Source organism: Anarhichas minor, unplaced genomic scaffold, assembly GCF_050575085.1.
Source record: "Anarhichas minor isolate MPS153535 unplaced genomic scaffold, ASM5057508v1 ptg000035l, whole genome shotgun sequence".
Lineage (NCBI taxonomy): Eukaryota > Metazoa > Chordata > Actinopteri > Perciformes > Anarhichadidae > Anarhichas > Anarhichas minor.
In genome coordinates this window covers 452537-476290 of record NW_027466481.1, presented here as the reverse complement: position 1 = coordinate 476290, position 23754 = coordinate 452537, and the positions used below count along the sequence as shown (strand labels likewise).

Here is a 23754-nt window from a genome sequence, read left to right as displayed (position 1 = left end):
TTATTGGTGGTGGACACGCGATTTAAACGCATCCACTTGACCGTTCTGTTAACATTGTTAAATAAATCCAATTGAAATACTTTTATTTGTAAGTCTGCTCAGCGACACGAAAGAAATGGAGAATTCGTGTCCATGTTCATGAATCACTAGAGTAAAATGTCGTGACTACTTCATGAACTGCTTGTGTTGTCTATTGTGTATGAGCTACGAAAACTAACATAACCATGAACATGCTCACACTTTTTTATTAGTTTATATTAGCTTACGCACAGTAGCTTCAACAGCATTTCAGAGGAACATTTGTATTCGCTTTCTTTACAAAAGTTACGTGAGGATCAATAACCGCTCTCAAGTCTGTGAGTTAATCATGGAGCTAGATCCAGGAGGCGATTAGCTTAGCAAAAAGACGGAAAGCGGCGGGAAAAGGCTAGCATGGCTCTCTCACCAAGAGACAGTTTTTTAAAAATGCGTAATTAATGCATGACCTGTATCTCAAACAGAAATGTAAAGACTACAGTTGTTGCTAGCTATTTACTCATGCTTTCAGTCTTCATGCTAATCTAAAATAATCACCTCTTGGCTCCAGCTCCAACCTTAATGCACAGACATCAGAGTGGCATCAATCTTTTCATATCAGTCTTTTCAAGAAATCAAACAAGAGAACTTCCCAAAATGTCAAACAGTTACTTTCATTTTGTCAGCAACAGCATAAAACTTGTGTATTGTTTGTATTGAGTGTAACTGACTTTGTGGTTTTGTGTTGTACCAACAGCTACAACGTATGGAGCACGTCCAGGGTCAGATGCCCCAAAAGCTCTTAGAAAAAGGTTCCAGAACCAAGTACTTTTTTAAGAAAAAGACGGGCCATAGATGTTGGAGATTAAAGGTATATTACTCAGTGGCTTTCACATGTCTGTCTTTTCATCGTATGCCACTCTCTGTGTTTGAGACAGATTAGCTAACCGAATATTATTTATTTTCCAGACGTCTAGTGAATACGGAGAGTTCACACGGTACGAGGGATTGTTCAACTCTCTTGATGATTTGAAGAAGGTAAAAAATCCCATTTTGGATAATCAGCTTTTTAGTTCTCAAACGTGAAAACATTCAACTACAGTCTCATGGCAGTTTGTGAAATAGTCACGAAATGCAATTCATTGTTTCGTGTGCAGGGACACAAATAGTCTATTTTTTCCATGTTGCTCTGACGAATGTCCCTACGCGGATGCGTTTACTTTGTGTGTCCACCACAAAAGATGGATCCTAAATGACTTTTCATTGGAATTGTTTACGTCCTGAGCAACACAAACATGTACACGAAACCGATAGTTTGCATTTTGTGACTATTTCATGACCTGCAATGATCCGGTTGAAACATTTGCTAAAAATCCATTTCCACGAGCCACTCAGATAAATATCAACAGATTTGACTGACCTTTGCGATTTACTCTGATTCAGATTAGACCACCCTGCCATCTTTCCGATGACGACACCATGGCACAGATCAAAGATCAGGAGGACTTTGTGGACTTGCTCAAGCAGATGCTTCGACTGGACAATGGTAAACGGATAACGCCCGGCCTGCTTCTTGAGGATCCTTTCATCACAATGACCTACCTCTCTCACAGCTTCCCTGACAGCTCCTAGTGAGTCCACATGAAAATGCAATGGGTAGAATCTCTGTGCTGGTTCCGATTGATGGATTAATGCTGATTTAATGATTGATTTTCTTTCAGCATGAAATCAGGCTGTGAGATAATGGAAGTCTGTCTGTATCAGGCCTCAACCAGCACCACCAGCCAGGTCATTCCTGCTTGGCACAATCGCCAGGAGCATCCCCTTGTGCTGGAGAATGCAAAGGCGCTCAGCAGGCTCTCCATCCATGATGACCCGAGGCATAAATGCATAAATCTACGCAGCAGCTCACCAGAGATGGACACAAACCCGCCTCACGACCCCAAAGAGGCCAAACCTTCAAGAAAAAGGAAGTTGGCCACTTTTCTAGCCTCGCACAATGAGTTGTAAGTATTGCTTTATTTGTCTGTGTTCATTTAAGCTTAATGTTAAAATTGAGGAGATTCAAACACATTTCATCTATGCAGAACTGACAGCGACTCGCCAGAGAGGAAAAAGGCGAAGATGAGCCTGGATGAGGGGGACACACTAACAAGTGAGCGCCAGCGTGATGTTGGACGACGGAGCAGCTCACCAGAGATGGACACAAACCCGCCTCACGACCCCAAAGAGGCCAAACCTTCAAGAAAAAGGAAGTTGGCCACTTTTCTAGCCTCGCACAATGAGTTGTAAGTATTGCTTTATTTGTCTGTGTTCATTTAAGCTTAATGTTAAAATTGAGGAGATTCAAACACATTTCATCTATGCAGAACTGACAGCGACTCGCCAGAGAGGAAAAAGGCGAAGATGAGCCTGGATGAGGGGGACACACTAATAGGTGAGCGCCAGCGTGATGTTGGACGACGGAGCAGCTCACCAGAGATGGACACAAAGCCGCCTCACGACCCCAAAGAGGCCAAACCTTCAAGAAAAAGGAAGATGGCCACTTTTCTAGCCTCGCACAATGAGTTGTAAGTATTGTTTTATTTGTCTGTGTTCATTTAAGCTTAATGTTAAAATTGAGGAGATTCAAACACATTTCATCTATGCAGAACTGACAGCGACTCGCCAGAGAGGAAAAAGGCGAAGATGAGCCTGGATGAGGGGGACACACTAACAAGTGAGCGCCAGCGTGATGTTGGACGACGGAGCAGCTCACCAGAGATGGACACAAACCCGCCTCACGACCCCAAAGAGGCCAAACCTTCAAGAAAAAGGAAGTTGGCCACTTTTCTAGCCTCGCACAATGAGTTGTAAGTATTGCTTTATTTGTCTGTGTTCATTTAAGCTTAATGTTAAAATTGAGGAGATTCAAACACATTTCATCTATGCAGAACTGACAGCGACTCGCCAGAGAGGAAAAAGGCGAAGATGAGCCTGGATGAGGGGGACACACTAATAAGTGAGCGCCAGCGTGATGTTGGACGACGGAGCAGCTCACCAGAGATGGACACAAACCCGCCTCACGACCCCAAAGAGGCCAAACCTTCAAGAAAAAGGGAGTCGGTCACTTTTGCAGCCTCGCACAGGGAATTAAGGTAGGTCTGATTTAACTTCTCTGGAATGAAAAAAATGTTACCGTTAAAACTCGAGAGTAAAACACATTTTATCTATGCATAAATCTACGCAGCAGCTCACCAGAGATGATGGACACAACCCCGCCTCACGACTCCAAAGAGGCCGGACCTTCAAGAAAAAGGATGTTGGCCACTTTTGTAGCCTCGCACAGGGGATTAAGGTAGGTCTGATTTAACTTCTCTGGAATGAAAAAAATGTTACCGTTAAAACTCGAGAGTAAAACACATTTTATCTATGCATAAATCTACGCAGCAGCTCACCAGAGATGATGGACACAACCCCGCCTCACGACCCCAAAGAGGCCAAACCTTCAAGAAAAAGGGAGTCGGTCACTTTTGCAGCCTCGCACAGGGAATTAAGGTAGGTCTGATTTAACTTCTCTGGAATGAAAAAAATGTTACTGTTAAAACTCAAGAGAGTAAAACACATTTTATCTATGCATAAATCTACGCAGCAGCTCACCAGAGATGATGGACACAACCCCGCCTCACGACTCCAAAGAGGCCGGACCTTCAAGAAAAAGGATGTTGGCCACTTTTGTAGCCTCGCACAGGGGATTAAGGTAGGTCTGATTTAACTTCTCTGGAATGAAAAAAATGTTACCGTTAAAACTCGAGAGTAAAACACATTTTATCTATGCATAAATCTACGCAGCAGCTCACCAGAGATGATGGACACAACCCCGCCTCACGACTCCAAAGAGGCCGGACCTTCAAGAAAAAGGATGTTGGCCACTTTTGTAGCCTCGCACAGGGGATTAAGGTAGGTCTGATTTAACTTCTCTGGAATGAAAAAAATGTTACCGTTAAAACTCGAGAGTAAAACACATTTTATCTATGCATAAATCTACGCAGCAGCTCACCAGAGATGATGGACACAACCCCGCCTCACGACCCCAAAGAGGCCAAACCTTCAAGAAAAAGGGAGTCGGTCACTTTTGCAGCCTCGCACAGGGAATTAAGGTAGGTCTGATTTAACTTCTCTGGAATGAAAAAAATGTTACCGTTAAAACTCGAGAGTAAAACACATTTTATCTATGCATAAATCTACGCAGCAGCTCACCAGAGATGATGGACACAACCCCGCCTCACGACCCCAAAGAGGCCGGACCTTCAAGAAAAAGGATGTTGGCCACTTTTGCAGCCTCGCACAGGGAATTAAGGTAGGTCTGATTTAACTTCTCTGGAATGAAAAAAATGTTACCGTTAAAACTCGAGAGTAAAACACATTTTATCTATGCATAAATCTACGCAGCAGCTCACCAGAGATGATGGACACAACCCCGCCTCACGACCCCAAAGAGGCCGGACCTTCAAGAAAAAGGATGTTGGCCACTTTTGCAGCCTCGCACAGGGAATTAAGGTAGGTCTGATTTAACTTCTCTGGAATGAAAAAAATGTTACCGTTAAAACTCGAGAGTAAAACACATTTTATCTATGCATAAATCTACGCAGCAGCTCACCAGAGATGATGGACACAACCCCGCCTCACGACCCCAAAGAGGCCAAACCTTCAAGAAAAAGGGAGTCGGTCACTTTTGCAGCCTCGCACAGGGAATTAAGGTAGGTCTGATTTAACTTCTCTGGAATGAAAAAAATGTTACCGTTAAAACTCGAGAGTAAAACACATTTTATCTATGCATAAATCTACGCAGCAGCTCACCAGAGATGATGGACACAACCCCGCCTCACGACCCCAAAGAGGCCGGACCTTCAAGAAAAAGGATGTTGGCCACTTTTGCAGCCTCGCACAGGGAATTAAGGTAGGTCTGATTTAACTTCTCTGGAATGAAAAAAATGTTACCGTTAAAACTCGAGAGTAAAACACATTTTATCTATGCATAAATCTACGCAGCAGCTCACCAGAGATGATGGACACAACCCCGCCTCACGACTCCAAAGAGGCCGGACCTTCAAGAAAAAGGATGTTGGCCACTTTTGTAGCCTCGCACAGGGGATTAAGGTAGGTCTGATTTAACTTCTCTGGAATGAAAAAAATGTTACCGTTAAAACTCGAGAGTAAAACACATTTTATCTATGCATAAATCTACGCAGCAGCTCACCAGAGATGATGGACACAACCCCGCCTCACGACCCCAAAGAGGCCAAACCTTCAAGAAAAAGGGAGTCGGTCACTTTTGCAGCCTCGCACAGGGAATTAAGGTAGGTCTGATTTAACTTCTCTGGAATGAAAAAAATGTTACTGTTAAAACTCAAGAGAGTAAAACACATTTTATCTATGCATAAATCTACGCAGCAGCTCACCAGAGATGATGGACACAACCCCGCCTCACGACCCCAAAGAGGCCAAACCTTCAAGAAAAAGGGAGTCGGTCACTTTTGTAGCCTCGCACAGGGAATTAAGGTAGGTCTGATTTAACTTCTCTGGAATGAAAAAAATGTTACCGTTAAAACTCGAGAGTAAAACACATTTTATCTATGCATAAATCTACGCAGCAGCTCACCAGAGATGATGGACACAAGCCCGCCTCACGACTCCAAAGAGGCCGGACCTTCAAGAAAAAGGATGTTGGCCACTTTTGTAGCCTCGCACAGGGGATTAAGGTAGGTCTGATTTAACTTCTCTGGAATGAAAAAAATGTTACCGTTAAAACTCGAGAGTAAAACACATTTTATCTATGCATAAATCTACGCAGCAGCTCACCAGAGATGATGGACACAAACCCGCCTCACGACCCCAAAGAGGCCGGACCTTCAAGCAAAAAGGATGTTGGCCACTTTTGCAGCCTCGCACAGGGAATTAAGGTAGGTCTGATTTAACTTCTCTGGAATGAAAAAAATGTTACCGTTAAAACTCGAGAGTAAAACACATTTTATCTATGCATAAATCTACGCAGCAGCTCACCAGAGATGATGGAAGTCTGTCTGAATCAGGCCTCAACCAGCACCACCAGCCAGGTCATTCCTGCTTGGCACAATCGCCAGGAGCATCCCCTTGTGCTGGAGATTACAAAGGCGCTCAGCAGGCTCTACATCCATGATGACCCGAGGCCTTCAAGAAAAAGGAAGTTGGCCACTTTTCTAGCCTCGCACAATGAGTTGTAAGTATTGTTTTATTTGTCTGTGTTCTTTAAGCTTAATGTTAAAATTGAGGAGATTCAAACACATTTCATCTATGCAGAACTGACAGCGACTCGCCATAGAGAAAAAAGGCGAAGATGAGCCTGGATGAGAGGGACACACTAACAAGTGAGCGCCTCAACTCAATCCCAGACTGCCCATCTCCAAAGAAGAGGTCCGTAAAAAGTAAAAAGTATTCTGGCGAGGCTACAGCGAAGTTGGCCAAAACGTACTCTGGGGAAAAGAAAAGGGTCCGATTAGGTATGTAATGCATTACTTCACTGTTTTGAAAATCTTTACTACTGACAATTACTGCGTCTGGCATCCATCAATGTGAATGTTCTACATATTTAATTGGCGACAGGAGGGTACAGCTGCTCAGTGTGGATAACTGGCTACCAATCCTAATAACGACCTGTACCACAGGCTGCTGCTATCCACCATGTCTAATCTCATCATGTAGCTAAATGTAGCAGGTTGTAGCTTAAAATAGCGGAAATAGTTAGTGACATGATACACATTTTGATGTTTTGTTGACCAGTGTTTTATACATTATTTGTATTGGTTCAGACGGAATAATCAATAGTAACTGCTGGTGGAGAGATGTATAATATCGGGGAACTGTAAAATTAACGCTTACATTTGTTTTTCTACGTTTGCCATGGTCACAGAAGCGCAATACAACATAATCATAATCATCACTTAAAAATTGTCATATGTCTTTGTCATTGTTTGCCAACACCAGGCCATGGATGTGACCAGAGTCAGCCTTCGTCTGAGAGAAGCACCAAAGACGTGCCAGAGAACGATGGAGCCGGAGTGACGTTGGATGACATGGACAACATGGTGTAGGACGACGGAGCCAACGTGAAGTAGGACGACGGAGCCAGCGTGATGTTGGACGACGGAGCCAACGTGATGTTGGACGACGGAGCCAACGTGATGTTAGACGACGGAGCCAACGTGATGTTAGACGACGGAGCCAACGTGATGTTAGACGACGGAGCCAACGTGATGTTAGACGACGGAGCCAACGTGATGTTAGACGACGGAGCCAGCGTGGACAACGTGATGTTGGACGACGGAGCCAGCGTGATGTTGGACGACGGAGCCAACGTGGTGTTGGACGACGGAGCCAACGTGGTGTTGGACGACGGAGCCAACGTGGACAACGTGATGTTGGACGACGGAGCCAGCGTGATGTTGGACGACGGAGCCAACGTGGTGTTGGACGACGGGGCCAACGTGATGTTGGACGACGGAGCCAACGTGATGTTGGACGACGGAGCCAACGTGATGTTGGACGACGGAGCCAATGTGATGTTGGACGACGGAACCAGCGTGACTTTGTATCTTCCCCGGAGTCTTTGTGCTTTCTCTCCTCACAGGTTTCCTCACACGACGGAGCCAATGTGATGTTGGACGACGGAACCAGCGTGACTTTGTATCTTCCCCGGAGTCTTTGTGCTTTCTCTCCTCACAGGTTTCCTCACACGACGGAGCCAGCGTGATGTTGGACGACGGAGCCAGCGTGATGTTGGACGACGGAGCCAACGTGATGTTGGACGACGGAGCCAACGTGATGTTGGACGACGGAACCAGCGTGACTTTGTATCTTCCCCGGAGTCTTTGTGCTTTCTCTCCTCACAGGTTTCCTCACACGACGGAGCCAACGTGATGTTGGACGACGGAGCCAACGTGATGTTGGACGACGGAACAAGCGTGACTTTGTATCTTCCCCGGAGTCTTTGTGCTTTCTCTCCTCACAGGTTTCCTCACACGACGGAGCCAGCGTGATGTTGGACGACGGAGCCAGCGTGATGTTGGACGACGGAGCCAGCGTGATGTTGGACGACGGAGCCAACGTGGACAACGTGATGTTGGACGACGGAGCCAGCGTGATGTTGGACGACGGAGCCAACGTGGTGTTGGACGACGGAGCCAACGTGGTGTTGGACGACGGAGCCAACGTGATGTTGGACGACGGAGCCAGCGTGATGTTGGACGACGGAGCCAGCGTGATGTTGGACGACGGAGCCAACGTGATGTTGGACGACGGAGCCAACGTGATGTTGGACGACGGAACCAGCGTGACTTTGTATCTTCCCCGGAGTCTTTGTGCTTTCTCTCCTCACAGGTTTCCTCACACGACGGAGCCAACGTGATGTTGGACGACGGAACAAGCGTGACTTTGTATCTTCCCCGGAGTCTTTGTGCTTTCTCTCCTCGCAGGTTTCCTCACACGACGGAGCCAACGTGATGTTGGACGACGGAGCCAACGTGATGTTGAACGACGGAACCAGCGTGACTTTGTATCTTCCCCGGAGTCTTTGTGCTTTCTCTCCTCACAGGTTTCCTCACACGACGGAGCCAACGTGATGTTGGACGACGGAACAAGCGTGACTTTGTATCTTCCCCGGAGTCTTTGTGCTTTCTCTCCTCACAGGTTTCCTCACACGACGGAGCCAACGTGATGTTGGACGACGGAGCCAACGTGATGTTGGACGACGGAACAAGCGTGACTTTGTATCTTCCCCGGAGTCTTTGTGCTTTCTCTCCTCACAGGTTTCCTCACACGACGGAGCCAACGTGATGTTGGACGACGGAACCAGCGTGACTTTGTATCTTCCCCGGAGTCTTTGTGCTTTCTCTCCTCACAGGTTTCCTCACACGACGGAGCCAACGTGATGTTGGACGACGGAACAAGCGTGACTTTGTATCTTCCCTGGAGTCTTTGTGCTTTCTCTCCTCACAGGTTTCCATGGATCGTGGTTTCATCTGGACCCTGGTCCTTCCTCCCACCATTGTCCTGCTGACTCCAACTGCTAATATCACTTTTATTATTACTCACATTACTATTTCATATTACCGATACCATTAATGGACATTATTGACCTGCTTCTTCACCAGAGCATATGTGCTTTCTCGCCTCACAGGTTCCTGTGGATCCGGGTTATACCTGGACCTGGTCTTGCCTCCTGCCGTGGTTCTGTCATACATCGAATGTGTTGTAATTACATTGAATGTGTTGTAATTCTGTTATGCTGTTCTACACATGACATCTATTGCACTTCTGTCCATCATGGGAGAGGGATCCCTCCTCTATTGCTCTCCCACAGGTCTCTTCCTCTTTTTTCCCGGTTAAAGGAGTTTTTGGGGGAGTTTTTCCTGTTCTGATGTGAGGGTTCCGGGACAAGAGGATGTCAAATGTGTACATATTGTAAAGCCCTCTGAGGCTAATTTGTGATTTTTGGCTATACAAAAATAAATGGAATTGAATTGAATGTTGTCAGCGTGATGTCGTGTCGTGTCGTCTATGTCGGAGTGAGGTAAGACGACAGACACAGATTGTGGTAAGGCGACGGAGCCAGCGTGATGTTGGACGACGGAGCCAGCGTGATGTTGGACCACACAACATTGTTTAGTTTAGTTAATTTATTTGGCACAATGTAAAACAATAATTGTGCCAATAAAAATAAACAAACGTAACAGAGATAAATAATATCACAGTCCGATAGTCGCATGTCGATGTGTCCTTGGGCAAGACACTTAACCCCAAAACTGCTTCCGTAGCTGTGCGTACGGTGTGTGAATGTTAGATAGTCCTTCCGAGGCCATCACAGCCACAGCAACTCAGCTGGAATGTTCAAAAGGAAAAGACACCGCCAGAGCTGCAGTCCAGCACCTCTGAGGCTCAATCCTACAGAGACAAAAAAAAAAGGCAAAAGAGGGACACTTTCGAAGCCATACAGGGAGATGAAAGGTATGTGTTGCATATCATTCCTGTACTGATTAAACAGTATATTACGATATTTTTCTGCTAAAATTTGAAGAGATTCAAACAGTATTTAGTCTATGCAGCAGTCCGGAGAGCGTCGGGAAGGAGAAGAAGAGGATCAAGACGGATTTCATCGAGACTCACGCAGGAACGCTTAATTAAAGCAGCACACGCTTGAGAAAGTATGTCGCAAAAAGTCCTTAAAGCAAATGATAAAAAAAGGTCGTTCTATAGTATGTCGAAAAAAGTAATTATGTCATAGTATAGCATTTGAATTATCTTTTATTATCTAACATGTTCCAACAAAAGAACCAAATGTACATTTTGAGTCTTGCCAGTAGAATTTGAACAACAATTCTGCATCTGTCATTTACACAGATATATGTTGAACTCATAATTTGACCATTATAGATGCCTCGATTGTAGTTACAGACGTTGGACTCCAGCGGTGCTGTATTGATACAGTGGCTGTTACATAAGAGCTACTGTACAATAGCTTTATTGCCTTAGAATACATTTGCAGTTAGCGTTTTCTACTGGCATGCAATGCAGTACACTACATGAAGAAAAAGAATACAACGATGTGAAATTAGAACCAAAGTGATAAAAATGCAGTGTTTTTCTCAGGGTTAGTTGTATATTTCAACAATGAAGAAACACAAATGACTTATTTTAAAAAAGAATTTCAATAAGCAGACCATATCAGACGACCTGGAACAAATCTCAACTTCATCACTACAAATTAACCAAAAAATAGTAACAAACATCCACAAAGCCCTGTGTTTTACACAATATAACATAATTAAATATACCATTGAATATAAAAATCTCGTCCATCAGCTGCACATTATTCCTCCACTGTTGGTGTGGGATCCTGCTCTGTTAGGTTCCAGTGTGTCTCCAGACGGCTCTATGTTCTGGAGCAGGTGTGCGTAATGCATGGGCTCGGTTTGGTGGCGAGCGTTTTTTCGAGCGTAGTACTTCTTGGACGCGGCTCTCCACGCCTCCCTCTGCAGTGACTGAGAAGTTTCAGGTAACTCGGATATCAGCGTCCTCCTTCTCTTGTCCACAAAAGAGATGGGTTGTGTATACCTGGAGTCTGTAATGTGGGGGAAGGGGCCGGAGCGTGACTGGAAGGGGCCTGAGCGTGAGGGGAAAGGGAAGGGGCCGGAGCGTGAGGGGAAGGGGCCAGAGCGCGGGGGGACGGGGAAGGGACCTGAGCGAGAAGGGTTTGCCTGTTGGCGGGCTACTTTTCGGGCATAGTAGCGCCTGGAAGCTGCTCTCCAGGCTGCCCTCTTCAGTCTCTGAGCCTCCTCCGTCAGCTCAGACGTGGGCACGCCCTTCTTCTTGTTCCTGATGAGGTCAAGAGAAGATAAAACAGATGAGTAGGTATGCAGTTCACCAAGCAATTACTAATTCTGTCTGGTGTTTATGGGCTATGGGGAACCTCGGATAACAACACACAGAAAGAGTGTGAGGTTGACATTACTCCATTGTATCTTTGCATAGCAAATACTTGTGCTCTGCTATATTGATGCTCTGAATTTCCAAACGGAAGGATTTGTAAAGCGCTGTTGTGCATCATCGTGTGTGTAACATATGCCACCCTTCAACATGCTGATTGTACAAAATCAAGGAGAAACCCTCAATTATAAAGAGTTGATGCCATCAATCGATGTTTCATACATTTGAAACATGTTCATGTCATTGTCTACATTTGGTTAATTATCCAAAGAACACATACAAGGATGCAGGGATCTGGGGGTGGATTCTCTCTGAAAGAGGTAGACACCCGAATAAAGTAACTGTAGGCATCATGATTTATTTGGCTCTTTTGTATCTCTGAAATAACTCACCTCAGGTGTTCTTCATGAGGGTCGTAATAACCGCCTGGACCTGCATGAGGTTCCTCCTCTAAAGTTCTTCTCTCTATGTTCTCTAGGTTATCTAAAGGGATCAGAAGGAGTGAACATTGTCTTAGTCACACAACACAGCCAGACTAATTCATTTTTACAGCGACTGCATTTAGCCAAGGCTTTTCTCTTTCTCAGGCTATTCTACAAGGCTGGGTATCGTTTGAAAATATTGGATACCGTTGCCAAAACAATGCCAGAGATTCAGCCTGCATCCAAAACAATACATCTTTTGATATGCCATTTTGTTGATTATAAACATTTTTTATACCTGATCGGTTTTGAGGTTCAATACCCAGGACTAGTGTCACAAAACGTGCCATTTTTACAACACAGAACAATAAGATGATCTAGTCCCTGTGACAAAAAAAAAAAAGGTAAGGTGCATTACTTTTTACACCGGGGCTCTCTTTGTCCGGGCATAGACTGCCTGTGCTTTCCTGATGCTCCGCGAATCTCTCTTCACTCATTTCCCACTTGATTAAAACTGTGTCGATATCACACGGCTCTTCTTTGATGACGAGGCTGCTGGGAGATGTAGGCAGATTCCTGGCTGCCTCCGATACACCTGAGGAATCGGAGGAGTGGGAGACGCAAGACTGGTCCAGACCCATTTGGCTAGGAGATGACGGAAAGGCTGACTCGTGGCTTTGGGAGGAGACATGTGAAGGGGGTCTTGCAAAAAGGCCCACTGTGGAGAGAAGAGACAAAAAAATGTCAGGGGTGGAAGTAACCGATTACATTCATACCTTTTACTAATTACCAAAAAAAGTTGTTTGTGTATTGGTACATTTTGAGTGTGTATAAACACATACTTAGATAAATGTATGATCCAATGTCTGCCAATCAATACAAATTACTGCTTCCTGTTTACACAAGTACATGCATGCCCAGTGTACATGAATAGGTGTGTGTTACATGCGCTTGAGTATTGACCAACGCTTGATTAATGTTGGAAATATGATATTTTTCACACACAGCTGCAGTGTCTGTGGGATCCCAACCAGTGCGGAAGCAAAGCAAGGGATGAAGTTACAATTCATTGAAGTTACATGAAAAATATATTGATGTACTCCTCCTTCCCTTTGCCATTGTTGTCTAACCGCTGAAAGCTACAGTAAAGAGGATGTATTATTGCTCTAACGTCCTATGTACTCATATTTACGTACAGGAGATGGTCATTTCACACTCCTGCTGACCCGCTGTCATCTCAGTGTCAATGCAGCTTGGTTCAAACCCGCTCTGCTCTGTCGTCTGTGGGTCACCGGAGGTCTGCGATCCAACGAGGCTGTGCTCTTTTCCAAACAACTCGTAGGTACATCCCTGTCGGCGTAGCACCTTTAACTCGTGCTGTATCTCTGTAAGACTGCCCTCCAGCCGCTGGATCTCTTTGTCCCTGTCGGCCACCATCCGCTGGTACTCATGAGTCCTGGCACTGTTGACACCGTACAGGACGTTTATTATCGAGTCTATCGCCAACCGGATGGCGTTTTCCACCACGAGGGCTTCCTCGTCGCGCAGGTGTGGGTGCAAAGTTTGGGTTTTAACCAAATTCATCGTCACAATCGAACCAGGTTTGATGTTGGAAAGCTATGTGGAGAGCGTCAGCCTAAGCTAGCTACGACAATGCTAGGCTATCAGACGCTGCGGCTCGCTGAAACACCAGCCGCGAACGCACTATACATATAATAAACCCAATAAATTCACATTTAACACACGGATCCAAGGCTGTAACGTGATGTCAACCAGGTGGAAACAAAACGGAGAAAGGCAGAATTGTCTTGAGCTAATGTTGAAGCTACTACACCAGAAATACAGATTTGCTTCCTGCATCCGTCCACACTTCTTCGGCGACAGCGCTTGTCCGTGGATGTTGGTCTGGCGGCCACAGCGCCACCTGGTGGTTCGTATGACTGCTCACACCAACATTAAAGGTCATACAAAAAATGGGACAATGGTCTATACGGGCTTATCATTACTATTAAATAACCAAACCAAGTTTTTTATTGTACAATAAAATAACAATTAACATAACATGGTAATAGTGCAGAAGGCAGTGGAGATAGCATAACAAAACTAACCCACACACAAATAATTAAGGAAAGGAACAGATGGAAAGTATAAAACACAAAAGAGTAAAGAGTGTAAACATAAAACCTTAAGGACACTCAAAGGCCTGAGTTTTAGGTTTAGTCTTAAAGTGTCTACAGAGGGGGGGACACTTAAGTGAAAATGGTAAACAGCTCCAACATATGGGGTGGCTCAAACTTGCATGCAAGCTGAAATTAAACCATGGTGTTCTGTCTGTCAGGAGAAGCAGTGAGTTAAACCAAGTAAGAGCGGAAGAACTAAAAGTGGGGAAAGTCTGCTAAATTAATGGAGCCCATAGTCCACAAGTGTTTCCTTTAACCGCGCCTGAAAGTGAATTTTACAACTTTTAGGATCTAATGATTTAAAAAAAAGGCATTTAAGTGTTTGTACTGGGAAGTTGATTTACCTAGAAAATGTTTATACACTGTCTATGGGCCCAAAAATCTCATGCGTTTGCACTGAATAATTTTTTTTTCAAGCTCACTTTCAGTACATATAGTGATGAATATGTACCATATATGGTTATACTGTATATGTTGGAGGTGCTGGAAGCTTAAACCTTTGTGGTCCATGGCTTCTTTAATGACTTCACTGCCTACAAAATCAACAAGCCTTCAATAAAAATTTGCCAGGACTCCATATTTACAACACATTTTAATCTTTATTACAAAAAAATTGGGTCAGTATCAAAATTGCAGTGTTAACATTTTTTAAACAGATAATAATATCTTGTTTACTGTGTATATCATGTAGAATTCTTAAACAAATCAGCACTTGGAGGTCTAACAAGACATCAACTTACTTTTGGTGTTTGTGAGACCTGAAACTATCGAAACCTTCAGAAACTTTGGGGGACAGGATGGCAGTTCCCTTCTGTCTGGATCTCTTGCAGAGGAACTGCTGCTCCCATGGACATTATGCTCCTGAACATATATTTGTCGAAGTTAGAGATGCATTTGTCTTATATATACAGTATATATATAATATATAATATGGTATTGGGTAATGGAGATAAGGACAGTTTAGCAGAAAGACTTATGTATAAGACAAAACATCTGCTTTGAAAGGCTTAGTTTCAAAATGACTACAATTAGTCGGCTAAGAGCTTTAATCAGTGCAAAGTGAGCATAAGCAACTTACCCATTAAGCACTCCACTCAAAGTCCGAAATGCGGGTTATGAGGGTCAGAACCTTCGGGTTCACCGCATTGCTCCTCTTGTTTTCCCGATGCTCTACTTTGGAGCCCTTGTCGGGATTGATCTTGAAGATGCACCTTAGTTTAACAAAACACAAACATTAGATATCAACGAATCAACAATCTTATGAATAAGACAGACAAGGGATGGCGGAGGAGACGGGTAAGGGCATGTATACTGGTGGCTAGTTTCAATTGACCACCCTGTTGTCGGACCACAACAATACCCACATGAAGTGTGTGGATGTGTGTGATAATTGTTGTCACAAGAAGGCAGCACAGGGCTCACTTTCCTTCTATACTACTCGTTTGTAGTCTTGATGGGCTCATTCTACAACTTTGATAAAAAAATCAAATATGATATTCCAGTAAAGTCATGCACTTGCATCAGCCTGGTTTAGAGGAATCAGGGAGGCGTTACGGGAGAGGGTTGAGATAGAGGTGGTGGATTCTTCTGGTTGTATCATTTTAAATCTAGTTCACTGTATCCAAGGTTGCATATGGCACCTTTAAACTAAACCATAAATCAAAAAATACTTTTCAAAATAACCTTCGTGAATAGCAGATGAGCAAGACACTCCTTTGATTGGAAACTTACTTTATGTTTACCAATACTGACAAAAAGCCTACATCTTGCCTTTACAGGTTGGTCCTAGCCAGAGGAACTTTCATCCATGAAATTAGCAATGTGGGACAGTCCTGGGGCTAGATTTCTAGAGCTGTCAATTCGATTATATATTTGAATCGTAAAAAAACAAACATATATATATTCGAAAATCGATATTCAACTGTGGGGAAATAAAGCAGCATTACCACGGCTGTCTGCCTCGAGCACTTAAGTTAAATAGCATAGCATTTCAGCTGAAAATAAACAATATTACGAAAGCAAGCCTGAAACAATTACCAGAAAATACCCTCAACGACCAAAAACATCCGCAATCAGAAGCGACTTAATGCACATTCACCTTTGAAGAAACTCCATCGTGGCCCCGAGTTCCGCTGGGTACTGCAGGTTGAAGACGTAGTAACAGACGAACATGCCCACCAGTGCGTCGGTGAAGCTCGCCAAGTCTTCTATTATCACCTCCTGGTCCACGGCCACCATGAAAGCTGCTGCAGACATTGGACTCGTTCCTGTTAAAAAAGAAAAAAAAAAAAAAAAAGGAAGAGGAAAATCTATCAGTTCAAATGCATCTACTGTATATGCATGCAGGGCACGCACATCCCGGTGCTTCTCACTTACCACATGCAACAATGCATGGTGTGGGCGGCAGGCGTTCTGTTCGAACCTCATCTGTGATCCAGGTTTTGTCCGACATGTGGAACATTCTTGCAAAATCCTCTTTGAAGTGTGACAGTAGCATTAGCACCGCTCCGCAGGGTCCACCACCACCAGCTAGGAGTTCTGCCCTCTGTCTCGCAGCTCCGCTTGACTGAAAATAGTCAAGGACTCTGGCAAATTTCGTGGCCATGGCCTCCTCAAATCCCTCGTCGATGTCGACGCCAGTTAAAATCTTAAAGTGTGTCTTCATGCCGACCAGCGAGAATAGGTAGGGCCATTCCTCCTTAAGGGCACGCGTGTCCTTACCAGACCTTATGTCATTTCTCTGAGATACAAAAGTGTCTGACATTAACTGTTCTATTCTTTTTGCATTCCTCTCATTCTCCAGGAACATTCTTTGCATGCCTCTTTTCTTCTTCATCTGTGCTTCCACATTCACAGGCCCAGATTCCCACTGAATGCAGCCGTAGGAGTCCCTCCGTCGCTTCCTATCTTTTGCCACAGTGCTGCTGTCCCCTGGAGTGCTTTTCTGCATTCCCAGCGTCTTCTTTCGGTTGCAGTTATCAACTCTGCACTGAAGTTGTTTTGTTAAAGAATCATATCCACTTCCAACGACCTCATCTTCCATTATGTCTCTGAAAGACGTTGGATATGCGAGGACCATCTTCCGTGCAACTTCTACAAGGTGCCGCTTTAATGGGTTTTTGCAAATAGAAATGATTTTAGCAGCAATGATGCGAATCGTTTCCCTCCTTTCCTTGGCGGTTGGCCGCTCCTGATTGTCTAATTTCTTCCTCAAAATAGCTGGCAGCATGTTCCAAGGGACTTGAAAACGGTAGTGCCAGTCATTGCCCAATTGTCTACAGGAACTAGAGCACTCACGATTAGATGGAGAGGAGATGAGGCTACCAAGTGAGCTTCGAGAAGAAGAGGGTCTGCTTCGTCTTGTGGTGACCCGGAGTGTTTCCACAAGAGTTTGGGGTGAGCGGGGGAAATCCTCCTCCATGTTTGAGTGGCTTGCGTCGCTCTGAGCTGAAAAGACACCTAAAAACCACAGAGACACACTTACTTAAAAAGGAACAATGCCCTCCTTTAGCAAGGATAAATTATTGCATGTGTACATAAACTACTTTGATGAAATGCATTGCTATCACTTTTATTCAAATGACAGGCCCTTTCTTTCAATATTTGCAACCAATGCAACCAAACATACATTCAAAAGTTCAAATCATAGGCCTTTATGAAGCTGGTGACTAGCGGACACATTCTGTCGATCGTTACCAAGATATGTTTTCATTTCAGTGACATAACAGCCCAACAATGTGACTGATGGCAACATGCTCATACTATCTTTTGGGCCTTGACTTACCTTTTACGTGTGTTTGAATGGGTTCGAGTACGCCTGTGAGGTCATCCATCTGGATAGGCTTCGTACTGTCAACCGCTTCCACCCCAACGTCTTGGAAGGCATCCACCATTGGTTGCAGTGTCGCTGGTGTGGTTCTTGATAGCGCTTCTTTGATAAGACTGGCTATGTTTTCCTCCATGGCTAAAAAAGGGGAAATAAATGAGCAGTGAAATGGTGAAAGGGGTGTTATAATAGTTGCAAAACCTCAGTGTCCACAAGCGAATGAGTGGACCAAGCCTCCTGATCAAAGATGGCTCGTGGGGGGAAATAGCGATGCTTTGGTTTCAGTTTGTCAGGGGGAAATAGATGCTTCCTTGTTTTGAGATGTTCTTGAATGTAAACGTGGAGGACACCAACGTAATGTGTGAGCAGGGTCTTTGAGAGGGATGTGCTGTACATAGCGGTCTCTTCTGTTCTCAGTTGAATAGGTTGTGGGTGCACATATGACAAGTTCTATGCAACGTGTATAAAGAGAGCCATCAATGCCTTCGACGGTCATCTTGTATGGTGGATGAAGGAATGAGGTGTGACAGCAAATGGACAGTTTACCAACTTCACTTTTGGAACGACTTTGAGCAACTGTTACACTAATAACTGTCAGCTATAAAACACTTAAATGATATATTAGAGACTTGCAGACTGCAGAGTTTTGAGAGCTCACCCGTTTCTCTGATAAATATGAGTGGTCACATTTACCAACCACACAGCTCAAAGCTGTAGCTGTGTGGGAGGGAGGCTGTACCACCTGCTATTTCTCAACCTTTTGTGCACAGTCATTTCAGAATCAACTGACGCTCGGGACAAAGATCAGAAGGCTGATAAGTGTGCAGACTACGTTCATCACGTTTTTAAATTTTTCTTTCCATCTTCTATCTTTCTATCATCTGTGTTTTTGCAGATTGTGCTTTGCAGACACACCAGAGAGGTTGAAGTTATTCATCACTGTTGTTTAGATGACGGCAGTGTCTGAGTTTACCTTCTTTTGCAGGTTTTTCCTTCTGCAGATATTCACCTCCATGTTGACCCTCCTGCTGATCCAGCAAACTCCCCTCACACACCTCCCATTTAATGTCCGTCTCCAAGTCAGAAGATTCCTCTTTAACCAGGGAGGCGATGCAGCCAAAGGGCTGGTCTCCAGCTGCTCCTCCACCCTCCCATGAAGGTTTCTCCGTCTGGTTATGTTGGTGGGGAAATGCCTCGACTGTGTCATGGCACTTTGGGGAAATTTGCATGGGTGCTGCTGCACCTACACCTGATGAACAGATAAACGAACAGAAAAATGAGTGGGTGGACTTCCTGAGCCACATGTCTCTCTTCAGAGGCGATGTTGTGTCGCCCGCAGCGGTGGAAGAAGTACTCAGATATTTTACTTCAGTAAAAGTAGCAATACCACAAGGTAGAAATACTAAGTCGAAGTTAGTGAGTTCACGAGAATACACGTGAAAATATAGCAACACTGAAGTACCAAAAGTAAAAATAGTCATTATACAGAATCACACTTTTCAGAATCCTATTATAACTGATGATGCATTAATGTACATTAATGTAGCTAATTGTAGGTACTTTATATACTGCAGGGTATCTTAATTCATAATAATATAATAGTTATGATAATTAGTGGAGTAAAAAATACAATATTTCCTTCTGAAATGCAGTGGGGTAGAAGTATGTCTGTGTAAGTGGCATTTAAGCTAAAATAAAGTGCAAGCGTGTCAACATTGTACATTACTTGAGTAAATGTATTTACTCTCCACCGGTCGCGTGTTATCTCTGCACATATTGACTCATGCAGACTGATGTTACTCACTTTCGCTATTAGAGCTGTTGGCGTGCTCGCCATGGTTTATCTCCCTCGCATTGGACGTGATCGGACCGGAGAGTTCATCCTCAGTATGCCTCCAGTCCAACTCCAGACTCAACAGCCTCACCTCACTGTCACTTTCCTCCAATTTCTCCTCCAGTCTCCCGATCTCTCTGTCCCTGTCGGCCACCATACTCTGGTACTCGCGCACTCTGCGGCTGCACGCGCTGCGGATCACGTTCATCGCGGTGTTTATAGCCGCCCTGATGGCGCTTTCTACGGCCAGAGCCTCGTCCTCGTTGTGCAAACTTGGGGGCCACTCAGACAGGTCATCATCTATACTCATGGTCGCTCACTCATGCAGCCGTAACTCTGCATATGACAGCACTGCGAGCGAGACCAAAATAGCGACGCACAATTATTCTGGAGGAATTTTCCGCAGTCACAGTTTTGTTTCGAGATGTTTTTAGACGTCAGTATTAGTTTCTTACTCCCAGTTTAGGCCAAAATAAAACACACAGGAGATTAAAACTTCTCTCAAGGTATCGCGGTCGGGGGCTGTGCGAACGCTCCGTCTCTCCTTTGCCTTCTTCTTCTTCGAGGTTTTATTTATATACAAACAATGAATTTGTGCATTACCGCCATCAACTGGTATGGAGTGTGCATCAGGCTGTCTAGTACTTACATTATTCAATAAAACAAACAATATTGGTTTGTCTAAGATACTGAAATAGTACTTGATAATACTTTTGCAGAATGTCTATTTTATCAAAATTTAATTGTATCCTACTGAGGTTTAAAATTAGCTGCCTTCTTTCTGACAGTGTATGTTCTACTGTTTCCTCTTGCCCAGTTGTCGCATTAGCATTTAACATGTTTTTCTACTTTTAGTTGTGTTGTGTTTCGCTCAGTGTGTCCAAATGTCAGTCTTGATATCACTGCGTCATCTCTGCGGTTCCTTCCTGCACATGTCATTTCTCTCACTTTCCTCTGAACTCGGTAAAACCATCGTCCCATTCTGCCTTCCTTCCGTTGCTTCTGCCACCTTTCTTTCCACCCATGCTGTTTGAGGGTTGAGCGGGTCCCGGTCGGGTCTTCTTTCTCTGCTGTGTTTTTATGGGGTTAGCAGCCTAAAAAAGCCGCACTACCGCCAACTACTGGATTGTTGCAGAGGTTTTGGTGCATTTCATTTTTCTAAGAAGCGAATTTAATAATAACAATACTTAGCAGAGCCATCTTATAAAACATGAAATACTAATTTCACATTAGCGAAAAGTACCTTGAATAAAGAAACAGTAGCAAATATTACAATTAATTTAAATAGGAAACTTACCTCAACTGTTGTTGCTTTTCTAAGAATCAGAGGGGATAATAAGCAGAGCCATCACATCAGGCAAAATATAATAATACTACAACTAATAATAATAATAATAATATTAACAATACTACTACTGCTAATAATAATAATACAATAAATAAAATGAACAATACTATAGATAAAATAAATGTGAAAAAATACAATTAATTAAAAAAGAAAATCACCTCAAATACCTTTTACTAGCAGTGGTGGAAGAAGTAATCAGATCCTTTACTTAAGTAAAAATAGTATTATCATAATGTAATAATAGTTCAATACAGGTAAAAGTACTCATTCTTAAAAATCATCTCCTGTGACTGACATATTATCACATATGTCATTATTAGATTTGTTAATATTGCAGAGGCAGCACTTTACTGTTACTCTAGTTTTAACTTCTTTATTCGCTGTTACGTAGTCTAGGTTTTCCCAAATCTGGGGGTCAGGCCCCATCCAGAGGGTCACAAGATAAATCTTGTTTATGTGAAATCATACTCGAAGAGAGGAAACCCTTATTAAACTCATTCACACCTGAAGGGACTCCAACAGACGTTTATTTTGATAAGGGGTCACAAGTCAAAAAGGTTGTGAACCAATGGGTTAATCTCAATAAGGTATTGCACTTTCAAAGTTTCTTTTAATGCAACGACACGCAACTAAGTAACTACCCATTGCTAAATATATGTAGTGGAGTAAAATGTAGCCTATATTTCCCTCTGAATTCTAGTGGGGTAGAAGTAAAAAATATATAAATGTACCTAAAAGTTGTACTTAACTACAGTTGACTTACCTTCCATCTATGAGAACGACGCAGTCAGCAGCCTTCAAAATGACCATACAGTTGAATCAAGACCTTTCTAAAACAGTTTTGACAAAACCTGAACATAATAATCTTCATGAAGCCAAGACTTATTGCAGGACTGTGTGTATACTGGCAACTGATTGTGTTGACGTTTGATTATTTAAAAACAGCCCAGTCCAACACACTGAGCCTTAGTTATAGACATTATTTATACACCTTATCAAAGATTTATTCTTTTCAGAGCAGTTCATTTATTTTGAGATTAATCTTTATTGATCCCCTTGGGGAAATACTGTATATCGTAAGCATTTGACTTATTAGTTTAGGATCAACCGGCCTCATTCAGGCAATGTGTGAGTTTATCTTCATTAAAGGTAAAGGCAAAGTACAAACACGGCAAATAGAAAATGTTCAGTTATGCATAAAAAAAAATCATAGAAAGGTGATGGGAAAATCACACACATCCACATAACACAGGCAAGTTAGCCAATGCTGAAGCCATGTTTATGTTTGCTACATGGAAAGAGACATAGTTAGGTACATTGGAATGGTTCATTGCAGGGAACACATAACATACAGTACGCGAGAATTGCATACCTGCTTAGGACCATTCCCTGCAATGCAATATACATTCATTGTGATTAGTACATTTCAATTCCTCCAAACCAACTGACAGGAACATTTCTTAATCCTCTTGCAGGGAATCAGATGGAACATTTAGGCTGCTTCCTTTGGACACAAAAACAGGCACAAATCCTCCTGCTATTTTGTTGAGAATGCAGTAGTCCTTACAGAAACATGGTGGTGGAGTGTCATCAACAGGACTGCTTGGTAAACTGCACTCTGGGCTTTGGGTCGGATCCAAAAAGCTGCAGCCAGAATCTACACTTTTGGTGTTGAAGAAATCTTCAGGCAGAGTGGAGACAACTTCTTCCTCTTCAATGCCAACACCCCAGACAGAGCAAGGGAGCTGAGTGTAAGCAGATTCCCCTGGAGAAACCATAGCTAAAGGCGGGGAGGCCACATGTATCGCGGGTAAGCCTACATAGGAGGTGTGACATTGAGTTAAGGCCAGTTGTACTGTCGGGTTGTAGAAGACCTGGTTCTCCTCTGGGTCCTTTGTAACGGGTTTCGGCACAACAATCACAGCATCGGTTGTCAAGATCTCCTCAGTTTTGTATGTTAGCACAAATTTGCCGTGAGGTGAAAGCCATTCCTGCAAATTCAGAAGCAATGAAATAGATTACATTCACTGTAGCACATGTTACACACAACATACGCCCATATGCTAAAACTACTACTCTGTGTTATTCACCTTTGATAAATTGGATCATTTCAGCACAGAGGATGAGTCCTAATGATTCCGACTGACTTTTCATCCAGGTCAAATTTTAATTTTGGTTCAAAACTTTTGCCCACTTTTAGTGTTTTGAACGGTGTGTTTGGCTAACCGCTAACCGCTAAAGGAACTACTAGTACACACACCGCTGTACCTCCCCACAAATCAGCTGCTGCTAATCGGGCAGACAGCTTAGTGAGTTTAAATTAGTTTTTGGCAACATTGTATGAAATGCATTATACAATGACTTTGAGACGATTGCTTGCATACATCTCAGCTTGTTTTTGAGTTAGAATGAAGTGTATTTGACGATGCTTTACAGCGATGGTTGGAGTCATTTAATCAAACTTTACAGCAGTGGTCGTTGCGGACACTGGCGGAGATCCACACTCTACTGAGTGCACCTTTCTAGTTACTTATGTTGTTGTGCTTTCTTTTGCACTTTGCATAAAATAAATGACACATCAAGACAGAGAGTGTGCTCACAAGAGGACATCGCCACCTCACCTGGAGATT

General features: G+C 43.6%; 2 protein-coding genes across 3 annotated transcripts; both read right to left on the bottom strand.

Moving 5' to 3' along the window:
* Positions 1-10314: 10314 nt before the first annotated feature.
* Positions 10315-13870, bottom strand: LOC142965695 (uncharacterized). Its single transcript, XM_076106753.1, has 4 exons — positions 13133-13870; positions 12355-12654; positions 11907-11997; positions 10315-11403 (listed from the first exon to the last, which is right to left on the bottom strand). Exons 1-4 carry the CDS (start codon positions 13518-13520, stop codon positions 10887-10889), a joined length of 1296 nt encoding a protein of 431 aa, XP_075962868.1. The 5' UTR covers positions 13521-13870; the 3' UTR covers positions 10315-10886.
* An 825-nt stretch (positions 13871-14695) lies between these two features.
* LOC142965694 (uncharacterized) lies at positions 14696-20787 on the bottom strand. Of its 2 annotated transcripts, none has more exons than XM_076106750.1 (7): positions 19747-20787; positions 18916-19191; positions 17901-18080; positions 16493-17575; positions 16215-16383; positions 15195-15327; positions 14696-14977 (listed from the first exon to the last, which is right to left on the bottom strand). In XM_076106750.1, exons 1-6 carry the CDS (start codon positions 20084-20086, stop codon positions 15198-15200), a joined length of 2178 nt encoding a protein of 725 aa, XP_075962865.1. In that variant the 5' UTR covers positions 20087-20787; the 3' UTR covers positions 14696-14977; positions 15195-15197. The 2 variants fall into 2 exon arrangements, with proteins under 2 accessions (XP_075962865.1, XP_075962866.1); XM_076106751.1 differs by having other exon boundaries at positions 17414-17575.
* Positions 20788-23754: the final 2967 nt, after the last annotated feature.

What these genes read in the sequence shown, in the direction of transcription:
- LOC142965695 (XM_076106753.1), bottom strand. Translation starts at nt 13,520, where the DNA reads ATGAATTTGGTTAAAACCCAAACTTTGCACCCACACCTGCGCGACGAG. An exon ending in GTGTGAAATGACCATCTCCT is followed by an intron (nt 12,655 to 13,132) that starts GTACGTAAATAT and finishes TTCTCTCCACAG; the next exon opens with TGGGCCTTTTTGCAAGACCC. An exon ending in CCTCATGAAGAACACCTGAG is followed by an intron (nt 11,404 to 11,906) that starts GTGAGTTATTTC and finishes TGACCTCATCAG; the next exon opens with GAACAAGAAGAAGGGCGTGC.
- LOC142965694 (XM_076106750.1), bottom strand. Translation starts at nt 20,086, where the DNA reads ATGAGTATAGATGATGACCTGTCTGAGTGGCCCCCAAGTTTGCACAAC. An exon ending in CAACAGCTCTAATAGCGAAA is followed by an intron (nt 19,192 to 19,746) that starts GTGAGTAACATC and finishes TCTGTTCATCAG; the next exon opens with GTGTAGGTGCAGCAGCACCC. An exon ending in ACGATGGAGTTTCTTCAAAG is followed by an intron (nt 15,328 to 16,214) that starts GTGAATGTGCAT and finishes TGTTAAACTAAG; the next exon opens with GTGCATCTTCAAGATCAATC.